The following is a 17581-nucleotide window of genomic DNA, read 5'->3' as shown; positions in this document are numbered from 1 at the left end:
TATTTGTATTTCCACTACTTTTAATTGTAACAGTACCTTCGCAGAATCTGTGTGGATGTTAGAACTGTTTTCCATTCAGAGGCCTATGAAAGAACAGGATGGTAATAAGATACTGACATTTACTAATATGTGTGAAAGCCCACAAGAAATTTCTATAGATAATATTTAGCTTATGTAAATCAGTACCTCAGACAGATTAAAGACTTTACAAATAAATAAATAAATGACAGACAATTGTCTTCACTCTTTAGTGGTGTGGATTTTAGTTTTCTTATATTGCAATGTGGTACAAAACTATTTCTGCAGAACTCTGATATTTAGATACGACACCTTACAGGTGTTTAAAATATCTTATGCTTGTCCTGTTGGAGCATTTCAAAATATTTTGTAAAAGTACCTTTCCTAATGCCCTCAAAACCATAAAAGATGTGTCTGAAGTTTACTTGTGCTAACTTATGAATAAATAGTCAAGTGTTAACCTAAGATAATAATTTTAAAATAATTATTTTTTTCTAAGGACAAGGTTTTCCACTCACCCATGGTTTAAAAAATGCATTTGCTGAATTGGGAAGTTAAATGCACCTATTTATTTTTGTCTGTACACCTAAAGAAAGCATGGATCCTTTTTTCCCCCTTTTTTGAATTCCATTATATCACTGGAAAATCTTTTGACTTACAAACATTTTTCTATTCAAGGTGTGAGAACGCTGCATCTTTAAAAATGAAGAAGATGGGGACTCCAACGGCATGGTCATAAAAAAATATTGAAAACTATTGCTTCATTTCTCGAGTGCTGTGATCTGAGCTGTGACACTTGGGTCTCTGAGGGTCAGGTTAATTAAGCCGCACCGCAGCTGCAATGCACTGTGAGCCGTCCACCGCTGCGGTTCCCACCAGTCCGCTGCAATTACCTGTAGTGTTCCAGCACCGGACAAGTGACAACCAACCAGGTCTCTCCAGCCACTTGTTCCCTCTGGTCTACTGATAAATGTTAGCGCAAACCAACCCCTTTTCTGAAAAGAGTGCAGAGCGGAATGCACCTGCTGCAAGCTGCAGTGATGAGCCCCAGAGAGATGTTTGTCAGTCAGATCTCCGCAGATGTTGTTTAACTTTCTGCTAGAGCTGTATCCAAAGATGGAAATGAGATGGCAATCAAGCACGAATCCCCACCACCTTCCCTCCAGCTTTACACTGAGAACTGCACTTGCTCCTGAGGCTTGGGCTTTAAAGCTTGACTAAACAAAAAAGCAGCTACGACTGAACCCCATAGTTTGATAAAAGAGGCTGAAGTTTGAATTACAGGTGGTATAATGTGCTCGATAAATGATACTTGCATAAGCTAAATTAAAATAATCATCTTATTGGCTACAGCAAAATAAGTAATTGTAATGATATGCAAGTGGTTGACTGGTGGTTTATTGTCAGGGGTTTCTAGCGACACCACAAATTACTTAGCATTTCTATGCCATGGATCATCTTTTCTTCCTGGTATATTAATATGAAGCATCCTCAAAACACACATTCAACTATTTCACCAATTCTGTTCACTATTCCTGAAATCATGTAGCATGCTGTCTGCAAGGTAATATTGGATTATGCCTTATAAAGTCACATATTTATAACGAGCTGTTTCTAAAATGGAGAAGGCTTAAACAACACATTTTAAAGTGACATTGTGCTATAAAACTCATGAAAACATCAATACTCTACGCTAAAGATTTTTAACAGTTTGTTAATTCAGTAGTAGAAAATCCAATGTCAAATGAAATAAAGGTGAACAGATAAAGAAGACACCTAAGGCATGTTATGCTAATTCATAGTTCTAGAAGCCCCCAGGCTCAAAGTGTTTGCATTCATGAGATAGTATAAAAAGAATTATTATATGTTCATAAATATTATAGCATACCAATAATATTCTTTCATGTGTAAAGAATCCCTACTGTTAAAATATGAAAATAAAGTATTAAAAATGGAATAAAGCAAAGTTGCAAGCAATATTATTGTCTATGTGAACAGTATGTTTACCTTACCTAAGGATTTGGAAAGGTGAAATATTAAGTCACTCACAACAGTAGCTACTATATCAAACATAAACATCACAACTATAAGACGATAGAGAAAAATACTTCCCATACAGCAACTCTCTGGGACCAATGAAATCAGAACAGCAGAGAGTGGCAACCACATTACACCAACCAACAAGTTCTGAGAGCAAAATAATTTATTTTCTCTATGTGTTACCATTCTATCAATGCATTGATCTTGCGTTATAATGCGTATCAATAAATTTCTAAGACATTTTGAAACTGAGATCAAAGAAAAACGTATGGCTTGTAACTCTGAAGAAGCTGTGAGAAAAATGATATCCACAAGGTATTCATTACTAATATCACCATAATACATTTCCCTCAACAGTATAAACAAAACATCTGCTTTAGAATTTATTTTCTCAGTATATATACATACACACACACACACACATATATATATATTTCTTACATATTTTCAACCCTAAGGGTTAAATAAACAACTGTATTTTACCCATGTCAAAACAAAATGGTGCAATGCAGTTTCTTCACTAAAAGAACTTTAACTTGCAGTCTGCTTTTTCACTATTAAAAATAAATAAGTGGATAAATGACTTCTAATTTTTCTTTTTAAAAAAATCACCTTAATTGGATATCACTGAAGTCATAATTTGATGAACCTAGAAGCAACATATTCAAATTTTTAATTTAATGTAAAAATAAATACTTTATATTAAAAATGATTCTGTTTTATAAGCATATATAGTAAAACAATATAGAATACACAGGAATAGATTCCAATATTATAGTAAAAGAGTCCTGTTTGATTGGCACATGGGATGTCTCCAGTGCCAAGGAACAGAAACAGATTAAGGGGTAGGTATTCTAATATTCAAGGCACACATGAAAATATTTATATTCTTTACTATTTCCAACCAATAATGAATGTATTCAATAAGTTTCCTTAATAACAAACTTGAACCCTGTATTAGATTTTAACAGATAAATTCAATCTATTAATGAAAATAAAACATCTTCAGATTACAGGCAAAAGAATTAAAAAGCAACACTAACCACCCTTCTGAGGATGGAGACAGTAATTCAACCTCTACAGCAAGAAAACTGCTTTTTACCACAAGCAGCTCCATGTAACCTACTTACAAAAGAATACATAAATAAGTCAAATTAGATTTCTTTAATCAAGTTAGAAAAGAACTACATTCCTAAACCACCAATGGAAAGTCTGTATCCTGTAAGATTAAATCTTAGGAAATCAATATGTAAAAGGAATCTATAGAACACTTGTAGATCATTTTCTTCTGATTCCAATGATTGAAACGCACTTCTCAACTATGCATTATACAGTTCCCCTGGCCACTTCATACATGGCACACTAAAATACATACAATATTTAGCTGTGTAAACTTTAAATTCATACAATTTATTTTGTCATCTTCAATTTGACTAAAGCTTAGAAATCATCAATCAGAAATGTAGGATTGCTTTACGATATGGCAAAGACACAATCTGACCAAAAAGACATACACACCTATAGAAATCGTATTAGCTCCGAATGTTTAGTCCATCATTTGAGTTGAGGTGTATTAAAATGTATTAAAAGAGAAAGTTTTGAAAATTACATTAGTATTTTTACTAAATGCTTAGCAATACACTTACATTTGATTTCAAATGTTAGGTAATCTGAGTAAATTCAGTAGTTTCTACAAATGAAATGCAATTTTACCCCAAATATACTCTAATCAAACTAGAACCAGAAAAATGCTTTGCTGAAATAAACCCAGGAACATTCATTTTGGCAGAACACGGCAATCATAAATACATGTTAATGTGCCTATGGTTGTATTTATCTGAGAGACATAAATATGGGCAGCTAAATCACTGCAAAAGCCTACAGGACATTCTTTGGAACTAACTCAATGGCAGGAATCACGGTTTATAATTTAGTTCATTTGGAAATGTGCACAGTGTCTGTCATGTATAAGAAGGACAGAAACAAAACCTCAAAGGCTTTTAGACTGACGACTGCTGAGACCCTAGATAATTTCACAGGTTCTAGTCAAGTGTGAACAGAAAGCACAGGAAAATAAGTCTATCTGAAGACTGTAGATGTGTTTGCCCAAAGAGCTAATTGTTGAATTAAAATCACATTTTCAAACAAACTATTCAGAATTTGTAAAGCTTTTTAGAAATTATAGGGATTGTCTTTTCCTTAAAACTGTATCGTAGTATATATTGCCTCCCACCTGTTAAGAGGCCAAGAAGAAGCCACCCTTTAGCCTATGCTGTAACTCGTACTTGATCAGGTTACGTCACTACACTTACAAGATTTTATTCAAAGCATTGCAGCTTCACATTTCCCCCCTCCCCGAACAATCTTGATACATATATCTATAAATAACATCTTCAAATCATAAATAAAATAAGTCATTTCCAGGTAACAGGAAAGAAGATGTGAAAATAAGTGGACCAGAAACAAAAGATCTATTTCTTAGTGCACCCTTTTCAACACACAGAAAATAAACTGCATTCAAATGAAAAGGCATTTAATTTGGTATCTGGAATATCCTGGCTAAACATCGATTTTCTATAACACCCCTACATATTGGACCTCATGTATAATGCAGAGAAGCCTTTTCATTTCCATCTATTGATAGAGTGTTTAGTTTGCCACGGCAGCTCTTCCTACAACTATCATGTTATTAATTCTGCAATCAAGCTCTTTTGAGTGCTTTTATTTCAACTAAGTATTTGCACAATTCCACACTGATTTTTTATTATAATATACCTGTTCGATGCACCAGCATGAATATGCTAAACTTCCCAACTGCATCAGGAAAGTTTCCTAGACAAGGAGAGGCACTGACAAACTTCAGAGGGCCCCAGTATCTTACAGGTTACATGTTAGTTTAATAAACAGCATCTTTCCAAAAAGTACTGTGTTCAATTAGTACAGCATCAACCATTCCAAAATCTTCTCCAGTAAATGGTCGGTCTCTACCACAAATGATCAGCTGTGAAAAAGAAGTCCTCCTAGGATGGAGCCAGTGTCCATGCCAGTGTGTGCTGTATGAAGGAGCTGCTGGTGAATTAATCTATGAAGCAAAACTGCTTTCTTTTCCATCAGGAAAAAAAAAATAACCAGTATAGCTCACCTCGGCACTGAATTAATATTTTTTACAGTCATCAAATTAAAACAACCTCCCGAAATTACCGAGGGCCACATCTAAGTCAAGCAAACAAGCTAATGGTATTTCATCTGGGGTTGCACTACTCCACTGTGATTCCATTACTTAAAACACATACACTGAGTAACAGAACTAAGGAGGGGAAAAAGGATGAACATGAAGAACTGTGTGACACAAAGGGAGGGAGCCCCAAAGTAAAACAAACCAAAGTAAAAAGATAAAAAGCAAAACACCCACATCAACCTGGGGGACCTGCCGCAATCCAGCAGGTTACTGAACCACACTGTAAAGTATTTCAATCAAATACGGCTCTCAACACAAACCCTAAAACACTATTTTACTTCTTGCATGGCGGTGGAGGAAATTTCGTATCCCGATTACATTACTGGAGTATTTTAAATATCTGGAGAGACAGCCCTTGTCCTCTTTCCTTCATCCAAGGCCAACAAACAAAGCAATGAAGCAGAAAGAGGAAGATAATGGATTCAGAAGTAAATGGTCCATTCTTTAAGAAGCTTCCCTACCCCCTCCTCTGAATTCACTCCTAACTAATTGCCATTACAATGATGTCTGTAAACTTCTGAAGCACCACATCCCCTCATGCCAACTGCCCAGGTTTCTAGCTCTAATTTTAAGTTTTTGTGCTAACAGTTAGCATTCCGAAACACCCAGAGAATTGTATTGCAATTACTGTAAATCACATACACAGTGTATCAATTAATGGTTATAAGAAACACGAACAACAATGAAAATAAGCGGAAAAATTTTCCACAATGGATGCTAATGTAGTAACATTCAAATCTCCACCATTTAAATTTTTCTTTAAGACAACACATAGCACAAGTAGATATTCCATGTTTTTCCGTGGGGATTCATCAAACAATTTCTTCAGCATTTCACCTACCTGGATAAAAATCTTTGGACTTCGACAGCTTGATAGTGGCTCCAGTTTCTTTTTGCAATTGAACAATTGTCTGTCCTCCCTTCCCAATTATAGATCCAGCAGCATAACTAGGTATAAGAACCTTTAGAAAGTACTGGCCGTCTTCTGAAAAATGCAAAGAAATACATTGGATTAACATGATCATTTTAAACTTTGAATCCCAATCCACCCTCCAGAGAGACAACAGCAACTAAAGCAATGGGCAGATAGCTGCAGAAAACAGCAGTTAAAAATGCTTAAGGAACGAAAACCACCAATTACCCTGAAAAACAAGTATTTACAAAAGCCTTCCCAGTTTTCAAGATTCACATGCTCTAACAATTTGCAACACTGTAGAAACTGATGAGTAAATTCCGGTTGTTACTCCAAACCTGAAAGTCTTCCAAATTTGTAGTTACTATGGCAAAATGAAAGAAACTGACCCTTTAACAAAACTTCAGAGATTTAGAAGATGACAAACCTTCACTTAGCATGCTGAAGATGAGAAAAAAATCCAACACTGTAAAGAGTGATCCGCTAAATTTTTCTATCATAGCAAGCATATAAGACTACAATTAATCATTGACTATATCCGACTTTAAGTATACAAAACAACCATCTTCCTGCAAAACAGTCCACCCAAACTGTAGGGTTTATTCTAAGCCTTGAGAAACTGCGGGGGTGGGAGGGGGAGCCTCAGTGTGGTGGACTGAGAATCTAAGTAATCCTGATGTATTTCCGTAGCACTTCTAAGTCTACTATGATCTCGTCTAAGCTCATTAATTAAAAGACCTTACGAAGAATCTCGCCAATACTAAAAAGCTTAGGAGTTATTTATCCTAAATACACTCCAAAGTGACCAAACAGATAGTGCTCCCTCTCCAAAAGAACCGTAAAACGGAGAGGGGGGTCGATGAGCCATGAAAAAGAAAAATGAAACGTTTCAGAAAATAAAAGCCAACTCCATAAACTTTAGTTCCCGTCAGCCTGATCACGTCTTAAATAGGAAACTTCTTGGTAAATCCAGCTCTTTACTGTGAACGAGTATTCCGAATTTTGCGATGTGCCACTCACAAGACCCCCATCCATTTCTAACGTATAGGCTGGAGATAAATTCACCTCTGCTTCGATGCATTGGATGCATTGTTAAGATGACTCCAGTGCAAATGAAGAAGCGATAGCGGTCCCGTTATAACTCATCTTCCGAGGAAGCGCAGGATGTTAACTAACAAGTCACCGTACCAGACACCCCCCTCGTATGCATACCCTTGAAGACAAATCAATGCGATATTTGTACCGACCATGTAAGTGCGCTCAGGGCATGCACTCATCAAGATTTTGCATACTACTTGTGGCCCAGAGCAAGGGGATGGACAGAGGCAAAAGTCTCCGGTGCCCCCAGCATCTGGAAGCCGCTACCCGAGTGCCATTTATTTATTTATTTGATCAGACTGTTAAATGCAGCGCGCATCTTCGGGCGGCCATCACCTCTCGCGGGGGGCGGCCTCGGGAGCGGACCCTGTCGCCGGGGCCAGCACCGGCTGGGGCGAGCGGGTCGGCTCGGAACCCCGGGTCGCCATCTTGATGAGACGGGGCCGGGGCAGGTGCAGGGGAGGGGGCGCGGGACGGCCGGCGGCGGCGGCGGCCACGGCGCGGGAGGGCGGCGGGGACGGGGCGGGAGGCGGAAGCGATACCCACCGCCCGTGTTGGTCCTCTTGGTGCTGCCGGCTTCAGGGGGCGCTTCTAGCGGCCTTTTCCGCGAGTCCGGCGGGTCCAGATCTATGGGAACCCCCGTATGGGTCCCGTTCTGCTGGATGGGAGCTGCCGCCATCATGCTTGCAGTTCCTGCCGCTGCACCGGGAGAAGCGGCTCCCTTTTGTTTTGGCTTTTTTTTTCCTCTCTCTCTCTCTCTCTGTCTCTTTCTTTTTTTTCTTTTTCTTTTCTTTTTTTTTTTTTTTTTGCGTTTGGGGTTGCTAAGGTTTTTTTTTCTTTAATCGGATCAATAGCAGTCTGAGGCGGCGAGCAGTGTGGCTGATGTGCTCACTGGGGAGGGGGCAGGGCGCGGAGCAGCTGCAGTGCAGTGTCGGCTAGGAGCGGGAATGGAGGGGGTGTGGGAGCCGGAGGGTGAAGAAGGAGAAGAAAGCGGCGGGCAGAGCGGGAGTGAATGAGCGGAGGAGGCGCGGGCGGGCGGCCGGGAGGAGGGCGAGTGAATGAGCGGGAGGAGGAGGAGCGGCGGCGGGCGGCCGGAGCGGCGGACCCGGCTAACGCGGCGCTCGCTCCCGCTGCTGCCGCCGCCGCCGCTGCCTGGGCGCGTGTGCCGCCTGCGCTGCTCCGCGCCGCTGCCGCCCGCCCGCGCTCATCGTGTCTCCCGCGCGTGGGGGGCGGCGGGCGGGCGGGGGCCGCGAGGGGCCGCGACTCCCACACGCGCCGCCGCGCGGGGCCGGCCTCCGCGCCGGAGTCTCCGCCTGCGGGGTCGCGGGCGGGCGGGCGGGAGCGCGCGCGCGCGCGGGGCGGCGAGCGAGCGGGCGGGCGGGGGCGCGCGCGGGGCCGGCGGGGGCGCGGAGCCGGCCGGGGCGCTCCCGCGGGGAGGCGGGGTGAAAGGTCGCGGAGGCCCAGGCAACACGGCTCAGGCAAACGTCAGCGGCTTGCCGCGGAAACCGAGGGGGTCCACGAAACGCGCTAGGCGGGGAGGAGGGGCCTGGTGCGGGGAGTGACGGCGGCGCGAGCCAATGAGAGGCGAGAGATGGAGGCGGGCGGGATCCTGGTCCAGCTGGGACTCGGTGGTGACAGTCCGGGCTAGTCCGGGAAGGGCGTCTGAGTGACCGCGGGGAGGGGTGGACGGCTGGGGCAGGGGAGCCGAAGCCCAGCTGGGACGCGGGGAGTTGGGCAAAAGGCTTTCATTAGCATCTCCAGGAAGGCGGTTTTCTAAGGGAGGTGTCACCAGAGGATTTCTTTCTCGCACCTCTATGACACTGTCGGGGACTTAGGCGTTCTTGGCGCCTTACGTGCTTTCGGGAGCACACCCGGATATAAATAAATAAAGCGAGATGTGATCTCCACGCAGACCCGGGAGGCAAACCAAAGAGGCAAGGGCTGAGGGTGTAACAGCCTAACACGGCGCGATTGCAGGCATCTGAGTACCCACGATGTGCATAGCTTCAGGCGGCTTCAGGAACCTCAGCTTTCCCAGGTCGGGGGGGGGGGGGTTGGCGGGGGGGGCGATGTAGCGATGCTAGCATCCGCAAAGACCTTAGGGATTACTTAATCAAGTCCTTTCTTTTATAGGTGCGCAAAGTGACTCGGAGAATGTTTTGTTCAAGGTCATGCATCAAGTTGGTAGTTTAATTAGATCCTGATGCTAGGTATCCAAGTTAGGAGAAAAGCCCAAGCCTCTGAAAAACTGACTTCAAACCCACCCAAGCTGTTCTGACAGAGTGCCACGGGTGTGTGTGTGGGGGGGGGGGGGGGGAATCCGTGTTGTCACTTATTAAATGTTTCCCACTAGACGTGCTATTCATTGCACTCAGTACAGCCTGTGGTAGTACTGTCCCGTTTTGTGAGGCAGTTTTGTTTTGAATGTTAGTAATTTATCCAAAGTCACCTAGTATTAAGAACCAGCATGCTACTAATTCAATCTTGGGTCTTTCAGACTGGACACTTTGTCATCCTGAGCACTGACGGCTGTTCTTAGAGCCTCCGGTTATTTCCTGTTTAAAACATGGATTGAAACTCTCGACTCCCTTAATTTCTTAGACGCCATACTTGTGGTATATGTTCTCAGATGCACAATATCAGGCACATATTCACCCGACTGCTAGAAAGGAGATAATTCTTAATATTCTTCTGCCAGAGAGCCTCACTTAAAAGAGGTCTAAGCTAACCTAAAAGGGACTTCAGTGTGATTATGTGGTAGCCTAACAAAGAATGTGCTGCATCTGGTGCAGGGAGGAGAAAAAATCAATCAGATAGATTGAAAGGAAGACTGGAAAAGAATACTAAACCTACTCTTGACTCACTGCTGGAAGCACCGTGTAGGAGGCATGGGGATTTTAGGTGCTTTTGCAGTGATGCAAGCTATGAAGGAGGAAGAGAACAAGGACTCTTGTGGGGCTCATGGTTCATCAGAAGTGTGGAAAAACACATTTGTCTAGAATGAAAATAACAAAGATGGGCTGAGGGCTAAAAGGAAGAGGAAGCGTGTAAGTCATATGTTAATAATGGTCCATGACCAAAAATCCAGAATTTCCATAATGTGGTAAAAAACCGTGATATGCTTTTATGACACAGAGTGTTTATTTTTAAAAAAAAAAAAAAACTGGATAAAATGGAGCTGGGGTGAAGAAAAACAGTGTTTGAAATAAGTATGTGGTAGTCAAGGTAACAAGAGTCAGATGCCAGCTATTGTGCAAGTGGTGTTCCATGATGTGTGCACAAATATGTGAGGTCCGTTTTAAATGGAAACTCAGAAAAATCTGGTATTTGGCATTAGGTTGTTTTGAGGCAGTGAAAATGACAGATGATGAACAAGAAAGGATAGCTCTAGATACCTTAAACCATGGCAGCACATCCGGTAGAGGGGAGCACTGAACTTGGGAAAGCTTAGAAATGAACAGAATTCTAAACTACAAAATTTCTGAAGTAGGTTATAAAGTATTTACCATTGCCATGTGAAAATGGCTCTCTGAGTTTTTATGTGTTTGTCTTAGTTGGGGTTCCTTTTTGCTGGACTGATATAACCAAACCAGCCTGGGGATGAGCGGGTTTATTTGCTTACACTTCCATGTCATTGTTCATCAGGAAGGAAGTCACGACAGGAACTCAGACAGGACAGGATCCTGGAGGTAGACCATGAAGGGATGCTGATTACTGCCTTCCTCACATGGCTTGCTCAGCCTGCTTTCTTATAGAACCCAGGACCACCCAGCAAGAGATGGTACCACCCACAATGGGTTGATCCCTCCCACAGTGAACACTAAGATCTTGGGGAGGAGCCATTTTCTCAATTGAGATCCCCTCCTCTCTGATGACTCGAGTTAGTGTCAAGTTGACATAAAACTAGCCAGTGTAGTACTTATGGAGGTAGAGCCATGCTATATTCTTATGGTAGTCATTTATTAGTTATGCTGCTTGTCACTCAGTAGAAACCAGTCACTCAAGATGAGATTTATAAGACTAAGATACCGAAATCTGGTTAGGAATGAGGATTATTAGCTACAAACTAATTGTTGAAGTTTATTACAAGGTTCGGCTGAATCACATACCATTTCTCAGTATACATTATGTATTACTATTTTTTAAATAATACTTCACACCGTCCTATTATATATCTCTCTAAAAAATCCTGTTAATACAGAAATAATATATGCATATTACCTATTGTCTGCATTTTGTGTCACCTCAAAAAAGTTTTTTAAAGGCCAGGTGTTGGTGGTGCTGTGCTCCTTCAATCCCAGCACTCAGGAAGCAGAGGGAGGTGGATCTTTATGAGTTGAGACCATCTTGGTCTACAGAAACAAAAATTTCCAATTTATTAATACTCAGTATGATAGACCTTTTATACTCCAAATAAGCTGCAAAAACATTTCAAAAATGTGATAAGATATTTAACCTCTTAAATTTTTTTTTGTTTCGAATTAACCTAGCAATTGAGACCTGCTCACTTAATAATGTTTTCTAACATGTTAAGACACAGTAAAAGAAGTATGTTTTCATTGCTAATTAGTTGTGTTGTGAATATAAGTGATTTTGACAGAATAATATATTAATGTAAAAAACAAAGTTCATTTATTTGTATTGGGAGCAGAAAAAATCTAGGGAGAGTTCCTTGCTGATTTGTTTCGATTTGAATGACAAAGATATCAACATTTGTTAACAATAGCAATGGCTTCTTTTCAAAAGAAAATGCAGATAGTTTACATCCACAGATAACCCTAAACCCACTTTCTTGTTTTCATGCCTGGACCCCTATCAACAATTATTATCTACCTGAATATCTCTTCATCTGATGCCATGGGAAAGGCTTTCAGAATCTGTATCCCATCAGAAGAGGATCCTGAGTTCAGGCTGTGAGCACACTGCTTGCAGTGTTTATTGGAAGTGAAACAGGGAAGGGACGGAAGGCAGTTGAAGGATAAATTACCAAGCAGGCTAATCTACTCTCACTAAGCTTCCTGGGGTCCAGCTTTAAAAAATAAAGAACAATACTACTATCTTATAAAGTACAGAAATCTGGGTATATGAACACACCCCCTTACCACAGGGTAATCATAGTTATTGGGGGCCATTGAGTACACCCTGATCAGATTGCTAGACGATACATTGAAGGCTTTCTAGTGACAGGAGTGTTCCGACTGTACGTGGGCTGGGAATGGTGGGAATTAGAGGAATATCAGCCTCTGAGCGTTGTGGAAAACCAGGCCATGTACACTAAAGGAAAGAAGATTACCAGTTTCTCACAAGTATCAGCAAAAATTTTGGAAAAAAGGAAAGATGAGAAAACTGTCTTTCACTATAAAACCTTGATAGGCAACAAATGTCATGGGCATGAAAGACTGTAGAGTCTTAAAGTCCAAAGAAGCAGAGAATTATAATTTCCACTCTCCAATTATTATTATTATGTGATTACAAGTAGTGAGTCATTTGGGTTGTTTTCTGTGCACATTTTTAGTTTTTTAGATGCGAGTCATGAATAATTGAGGGATGTGTCCTAATTTTTTTTCATTAAAATTCCCAAAGGAAATAAGAGTGAATACATACTCAAGGAGTATAACATGTATCCTAAATCTCTTATGACAAGTTCTACCAATAAATACAGAGTGACATGAACCTGGGAGCCAGATGTGGGGGGTCATGGGAGGAGTTGGGGGTAGTGGGTATGATAAAAATATATTGTACTCAAGAAATTCTCAAAAATACATAAGATTATAAATTAAAATGGCTTACTGAAACCTAAGCATCTCTTTTGTCTATGTGTTTTATTACATAAATTCATTGTCAGAAGGTAAGTTGTTAATTGTTTTGAGTTTTCTTAGTTAATTGTTTTATGAAAGTTCACACCAATTTATATGGAAATGAAAACATATTTTTCATATTAGTCTACATTCTCCACAGCTAAATATTCCAGCTTCAAATGGTATCCTGATGAATGAAAAAAAATGTAGCAGTAGTTAAAACAATCTCTTAACACATATATTTAGTGTTATACATTTCAATTATACTTATTCTCTGAATATAAATATTACATATAATATTCCTAATGTATAGTGATCAATTCAGAACAATCAAAATCTCCTTTAACAATTCTCTTTTTGTTAGGAAACTTTGAACTTTTTCCTTCTAACTGTTTATGACATGTCTAAGTAGTAAGCTGTAGTTGCTCTCTTAAGCTATAGAAGTCTAAGATACCTAGTCTGGTGCTATATTGCTGTCTGTTGACCATCACCTATTCCCTGTAACTTAGCTTCTACAGACTACTGTTAGTTTACTTATAAGAAATAAACATTTTCTGAATCCACATATAGTGTAAACACCATTTAAATTCATGAGCCTGGCTTCCTTACTGTCTTCCAGTTCCATCTAGGTTCCAACACATGGAAGGCTTTCCTGAGTTTTGAGTCAGGATTATCCTCTGTTCTTCACGTGCATCAGTTTTTCCTTATCAATTACCAGTGAATCAATGTCCACTGAGTCCAAATATCCTAAATTTTTTGACATTATGTTTCTTTGTTCTACAATAGATTGTTAATTTTTAAATATCTTCTAACTTATGAAATGCATCTTTCTTCATTTACTTTCAAGGTAATAAATCTAAACTAAGACATCCCAGCATAATAAAAATAATCTGTGACTAAGAAAAACAATAATCAACAAGTATTACTACAATGCATGCATAAAATAACAGTAGCCATACATTCTCTACCCTGACAAGGATGACTGTAACCTCCCACTTGTCCAAGGTAACCCTGGATGCTATGTGTCCCAGGGCAGCTGTCTGTGTTCTCGGAACTGACCCAATTTAGATACTAAGGTCTATGATTAAGCAAATAATACAAACTTCTATTTTGTTTTGGCCAATTATAAGTGATGAGATCTTTTTGGTTACCTTATGTTGATACGTTCTCTCTGCTTCCAGTAGCACTGTGGTCAGGTACTGCGCATGACATATTCTTTCTTTTCTGTTTCTCCACTTGTTCTAAAGCCAGAGATCCGGATGGAAGTAGAAATTAATAGACAAGAACTTTAAGGATTTACAAATTTTAATTGAAAACAACCTTTCTGATAGAATGATTGCCTCCACAAGTATGGCACATAGCGAGACATGAATTGGAGAAATAATAAATGAGCAATATTAATGAATACGGCTGCAAATGACGAATAGCAGTCTCATGTCTAACACCAGAAGATAAAGCATGGAATGTATTATTCAATCCCCTAACAGTTTTCTATATCCTGCCACTAAGATAAGTGACAGTGCTTGACTTCTAGACAAGCTTTTAGTGTCTTCACTCAAAATCTCTTTCCGAGTGGCTTCATAGTTACACTTTGCCATGTAAGCCAAATGATAAAGTTTTATTTGCCTTTAATAATTCCACTTGCAATAATTCCACTTGCAAGTTTAAGAAACTAGCATATTAATATATTAAAAATATATTCTCCTAACCATTCTTGGATTTTGTTTTGATATTAAAGTTTTGGTTTCATCATGTAAGCATTGATAGGATGCAGTAAGTGTCTCATTTATTTCATGTAATTTTATACCGTTTAATGTTAAAAACTTTATAGACGTGCATTATATACAGATGATTATTTGCAAGTGAATTCAGAAAGAGATTATTTGTAGCCTACAATAACCTCAGATTTGATCTGAGGTGTTTAAGGAAGCATCTGTTGGTGCTCCCAAGATTCTACAAGTCTTCCTATTCCTACTAACCAGAATTGAAAATTTCGTAATTCAATGAGCATTAATTTGTACACAGCTGCTTATACTGTGGGTTTTGACCCCCTGTAGGGGTCACTTAACTGAATTTAGAAGTTGCAAAAAAAATTGACAACAGTAATGTATTTCTGAATGCATAGCAATCAAAAAAGAATTAAAACTCAGATAATAAATGCAAGGTGTTTCTGGAAGTGCTTGGCTATATTGCATCAATCAATTTCTCAGACACCTTGATTCATATAATGCTCACTCATACCTGCCATGTTCCCTATCATGATGATAATGGACTGAACCTCTGAAACTGTAAGCAAGGCACACCAAATTAATGTTTTCTTTATAAGTGTTGCCATAGTCATCGTGTCTTTTCACGGCAGTAGTAAACCCTAAATAAGGCAGCACCACAAAGAATTGAAGATAGAACTAAATCTCTCTCTTCTCTTCTCTCTCTCTCTCTCTCTCTCTCTCTCTCTCTCTCTGTGTGTGTGTGTGTGTGTGTGTGTGTGTGTGATGTGTATTCATTTGAATGGGTCAGTGTGGATGCTCATATGCCATAGCCCAAAGAAAGAGCATTATTCTGCAACTTCCAACTATTTTGTGTCAGGGTTTCTTGTAGTTGGCAAATGTGCCCACCAGGATAGCTAATCTGTTACCTGGGGATTTTCCTGTCTCTCCCATATTGCTATGAGAGCACTGAAATTACACACACAGACTACTGTGCCTGCTTTTATTTAGGTACAGAACATTCAAGAGCGGGTTCTCAAGTTTGTATATCAAGTGCCTTTGCCGACCGAGCCCTTTCCCAGCCCCAAAGTCACTTTAAAACACTTGTACATAAGTCCTTAAAACAGCATTATACACAGCTTTCAGAAAGTGGGAATAATCGAAGTCTCCATCCACTGGTGAAAGAATAAACAGCTTGTAATAGAATCAAACAATGAGAAAGTAGTCAACCATGGAGAGCAGGGAAGTACTTGGAGCTGCTTTAACTTACATGAATCTAAAAAATATTATGCCAAATGTGTCAGGTGTAAATAGAACATTGATGGGAAACATGAGGGACTGATAAAATAATAAGGACAGAAAGCAAATTGTACTTAGCCAAAGGTACAGATGTGTTAAAGGAGGAATGGATATTTAATGGTTAAATGCCTTTACAGATTGATTGATGAATGTCTTTGATCTAGCTAAGAGTGGTAGGTGCTGTAAATGTACCCATGTTAATGAATCATCCTTTAACAAATGGATGGGCACACAGCACTGTGAATTTACCCAACAGTGTTAATGAATTATAGTTTAGCATAGTTAATGGCTATGTAAAGTTTTATTATAATAAAACCAAAACGCCTCTGAATAATCCTCTTCTCTATTTTTTTCCTCTGCAAGATTATGTTGTGGTACAAGTATTTAACTTATGAGAAACTGTTCATAAAAGCTATGGCCCATGGGAAGCGAAACAAATTTGTGAAAATGTACTTTTTAAATAATACTTGGGCAAGTGTTAAACGTCTAACAAGAGTACTTACATTATGTGTGTATGTGTGTATATATATATATATGTTTGGTGACTTTGATATGAATGAAAATTATTCTCCTCTCTTACTAAAGATTGACCAGACAGATGCAGCAAATATGTTGTTGTTAGCATGAAAGTCACATCCTGCCCTTCCTTTAGTGATGCATCTGATGAAATTATTTAAAGAGCATTTTATCTTCCTACTCAGTATTTAACATCTGAAGATGGAAAATAAGGGAGGGGAATAGAGAATTCAGAAATGAGAAACCAACATATTAGCATGCCTATTATTCATTCTGATGCTTGTGGAGTGTCGACAGGATTGCCATTTAAAGGCTAGACTGGACTGCCATCAAGTTTGAGACCATTCTGGTATGCATAATGAGATTTTCTCAAAATTAATCAATTAATTAAAATAAATATTAGAAATACAATAATATACCAATAACATGCAATTAGTATTTATCAGCATTTTTATTAGAATTTTCAGAGATTACTTGAGTTTCAATATTATTTATCCTCCTGTTATCCTTGTGATCAAGAAAATTCCCACCTCATAAGTATACATGTGTAGATATTAAGTCAACAAGTGTATCTGTATATCTATGTGTGTGTGTGTATGTTTGTGTTCATGCATAGCATGACACATGTAGAAGTCAGAGGACAACTTTATGGAGTTGTTTCTTCCTACTTTTGCATGCCCTCCAGTGACAGAACTCAAGTCATCAAGTTTAAGCAATGATCACCTTTTTCTCCTGAGACCGCCCCCCAAGTCTGATTTTGTCACAGTAATAGAAAAAAACATTATTTTGAGTGAGGTAACCCAGACACAGAAGGACAATTATCACATGTACTCACTCATAGGTGGTTTTTAAACATAAAGCAAAGAAAAACAGCTTACAAATCATAGTCCCAGAGAACTTAGACAATGATGAGGACATTAAGAAAGATGTACATAAATCTAATCTACATGGGAAG

The 17581-nt window shown here is 39.6% G+C and overlaps 1 protein-coding gene across 3 annotated transcripts in view; it reads right to left on the bottom strand.

Annotated features, from left to right (window-relative positions):
* The window catches only part of Nova1 (NOVA alternative splicing regulator 1), a 116117-nt gene extending 107527 nt beyond the window's left edge, over nt 1-8590 (bottom strand). Inside the window, exons 1-2 of one of the 3 annotated variants that reach the window (XM_057782489.1) lie at nt 7854-8590; nt 6138-6281 (exon numbers count right to left, since the gene is read on the bottom strand). In XM_057782489.1, coding sequence (XP_057638472.1) covers nt 6138-6281; nt 7854-7989 — 280 coding nt within the window. In that variant the 5' untranslated portion in view covers nt 7990-8590. Of the gene's footprint in view, nt 1-6137; nt 6282-7853 lie in introns of those variants that run through there. The other 2 variants (XM_057782487.1, XM_057782490.1) reach the window with 2 other exon arrangements.
* Nucleotides 8591-17581: the final 8991 nt, after the last annotated feature.

This window comes from Chionomys nivalis, chromosome 10 (genome assembly GCF_950005125.1).
Source record: "Chionomys nivalis chromosome 10, mChiNiv1.1, whole genome shotgun sequence".
NCBI classification, from domain to species: Eukaryota; Metazoa; Chordata; class Mammalia; order Rodentia; family Cricetidae; genus Chionomys; species Chionomys nivalis.
This window is presented reverse-complemented; position numbering and strand designations above follow the sequence as displayed.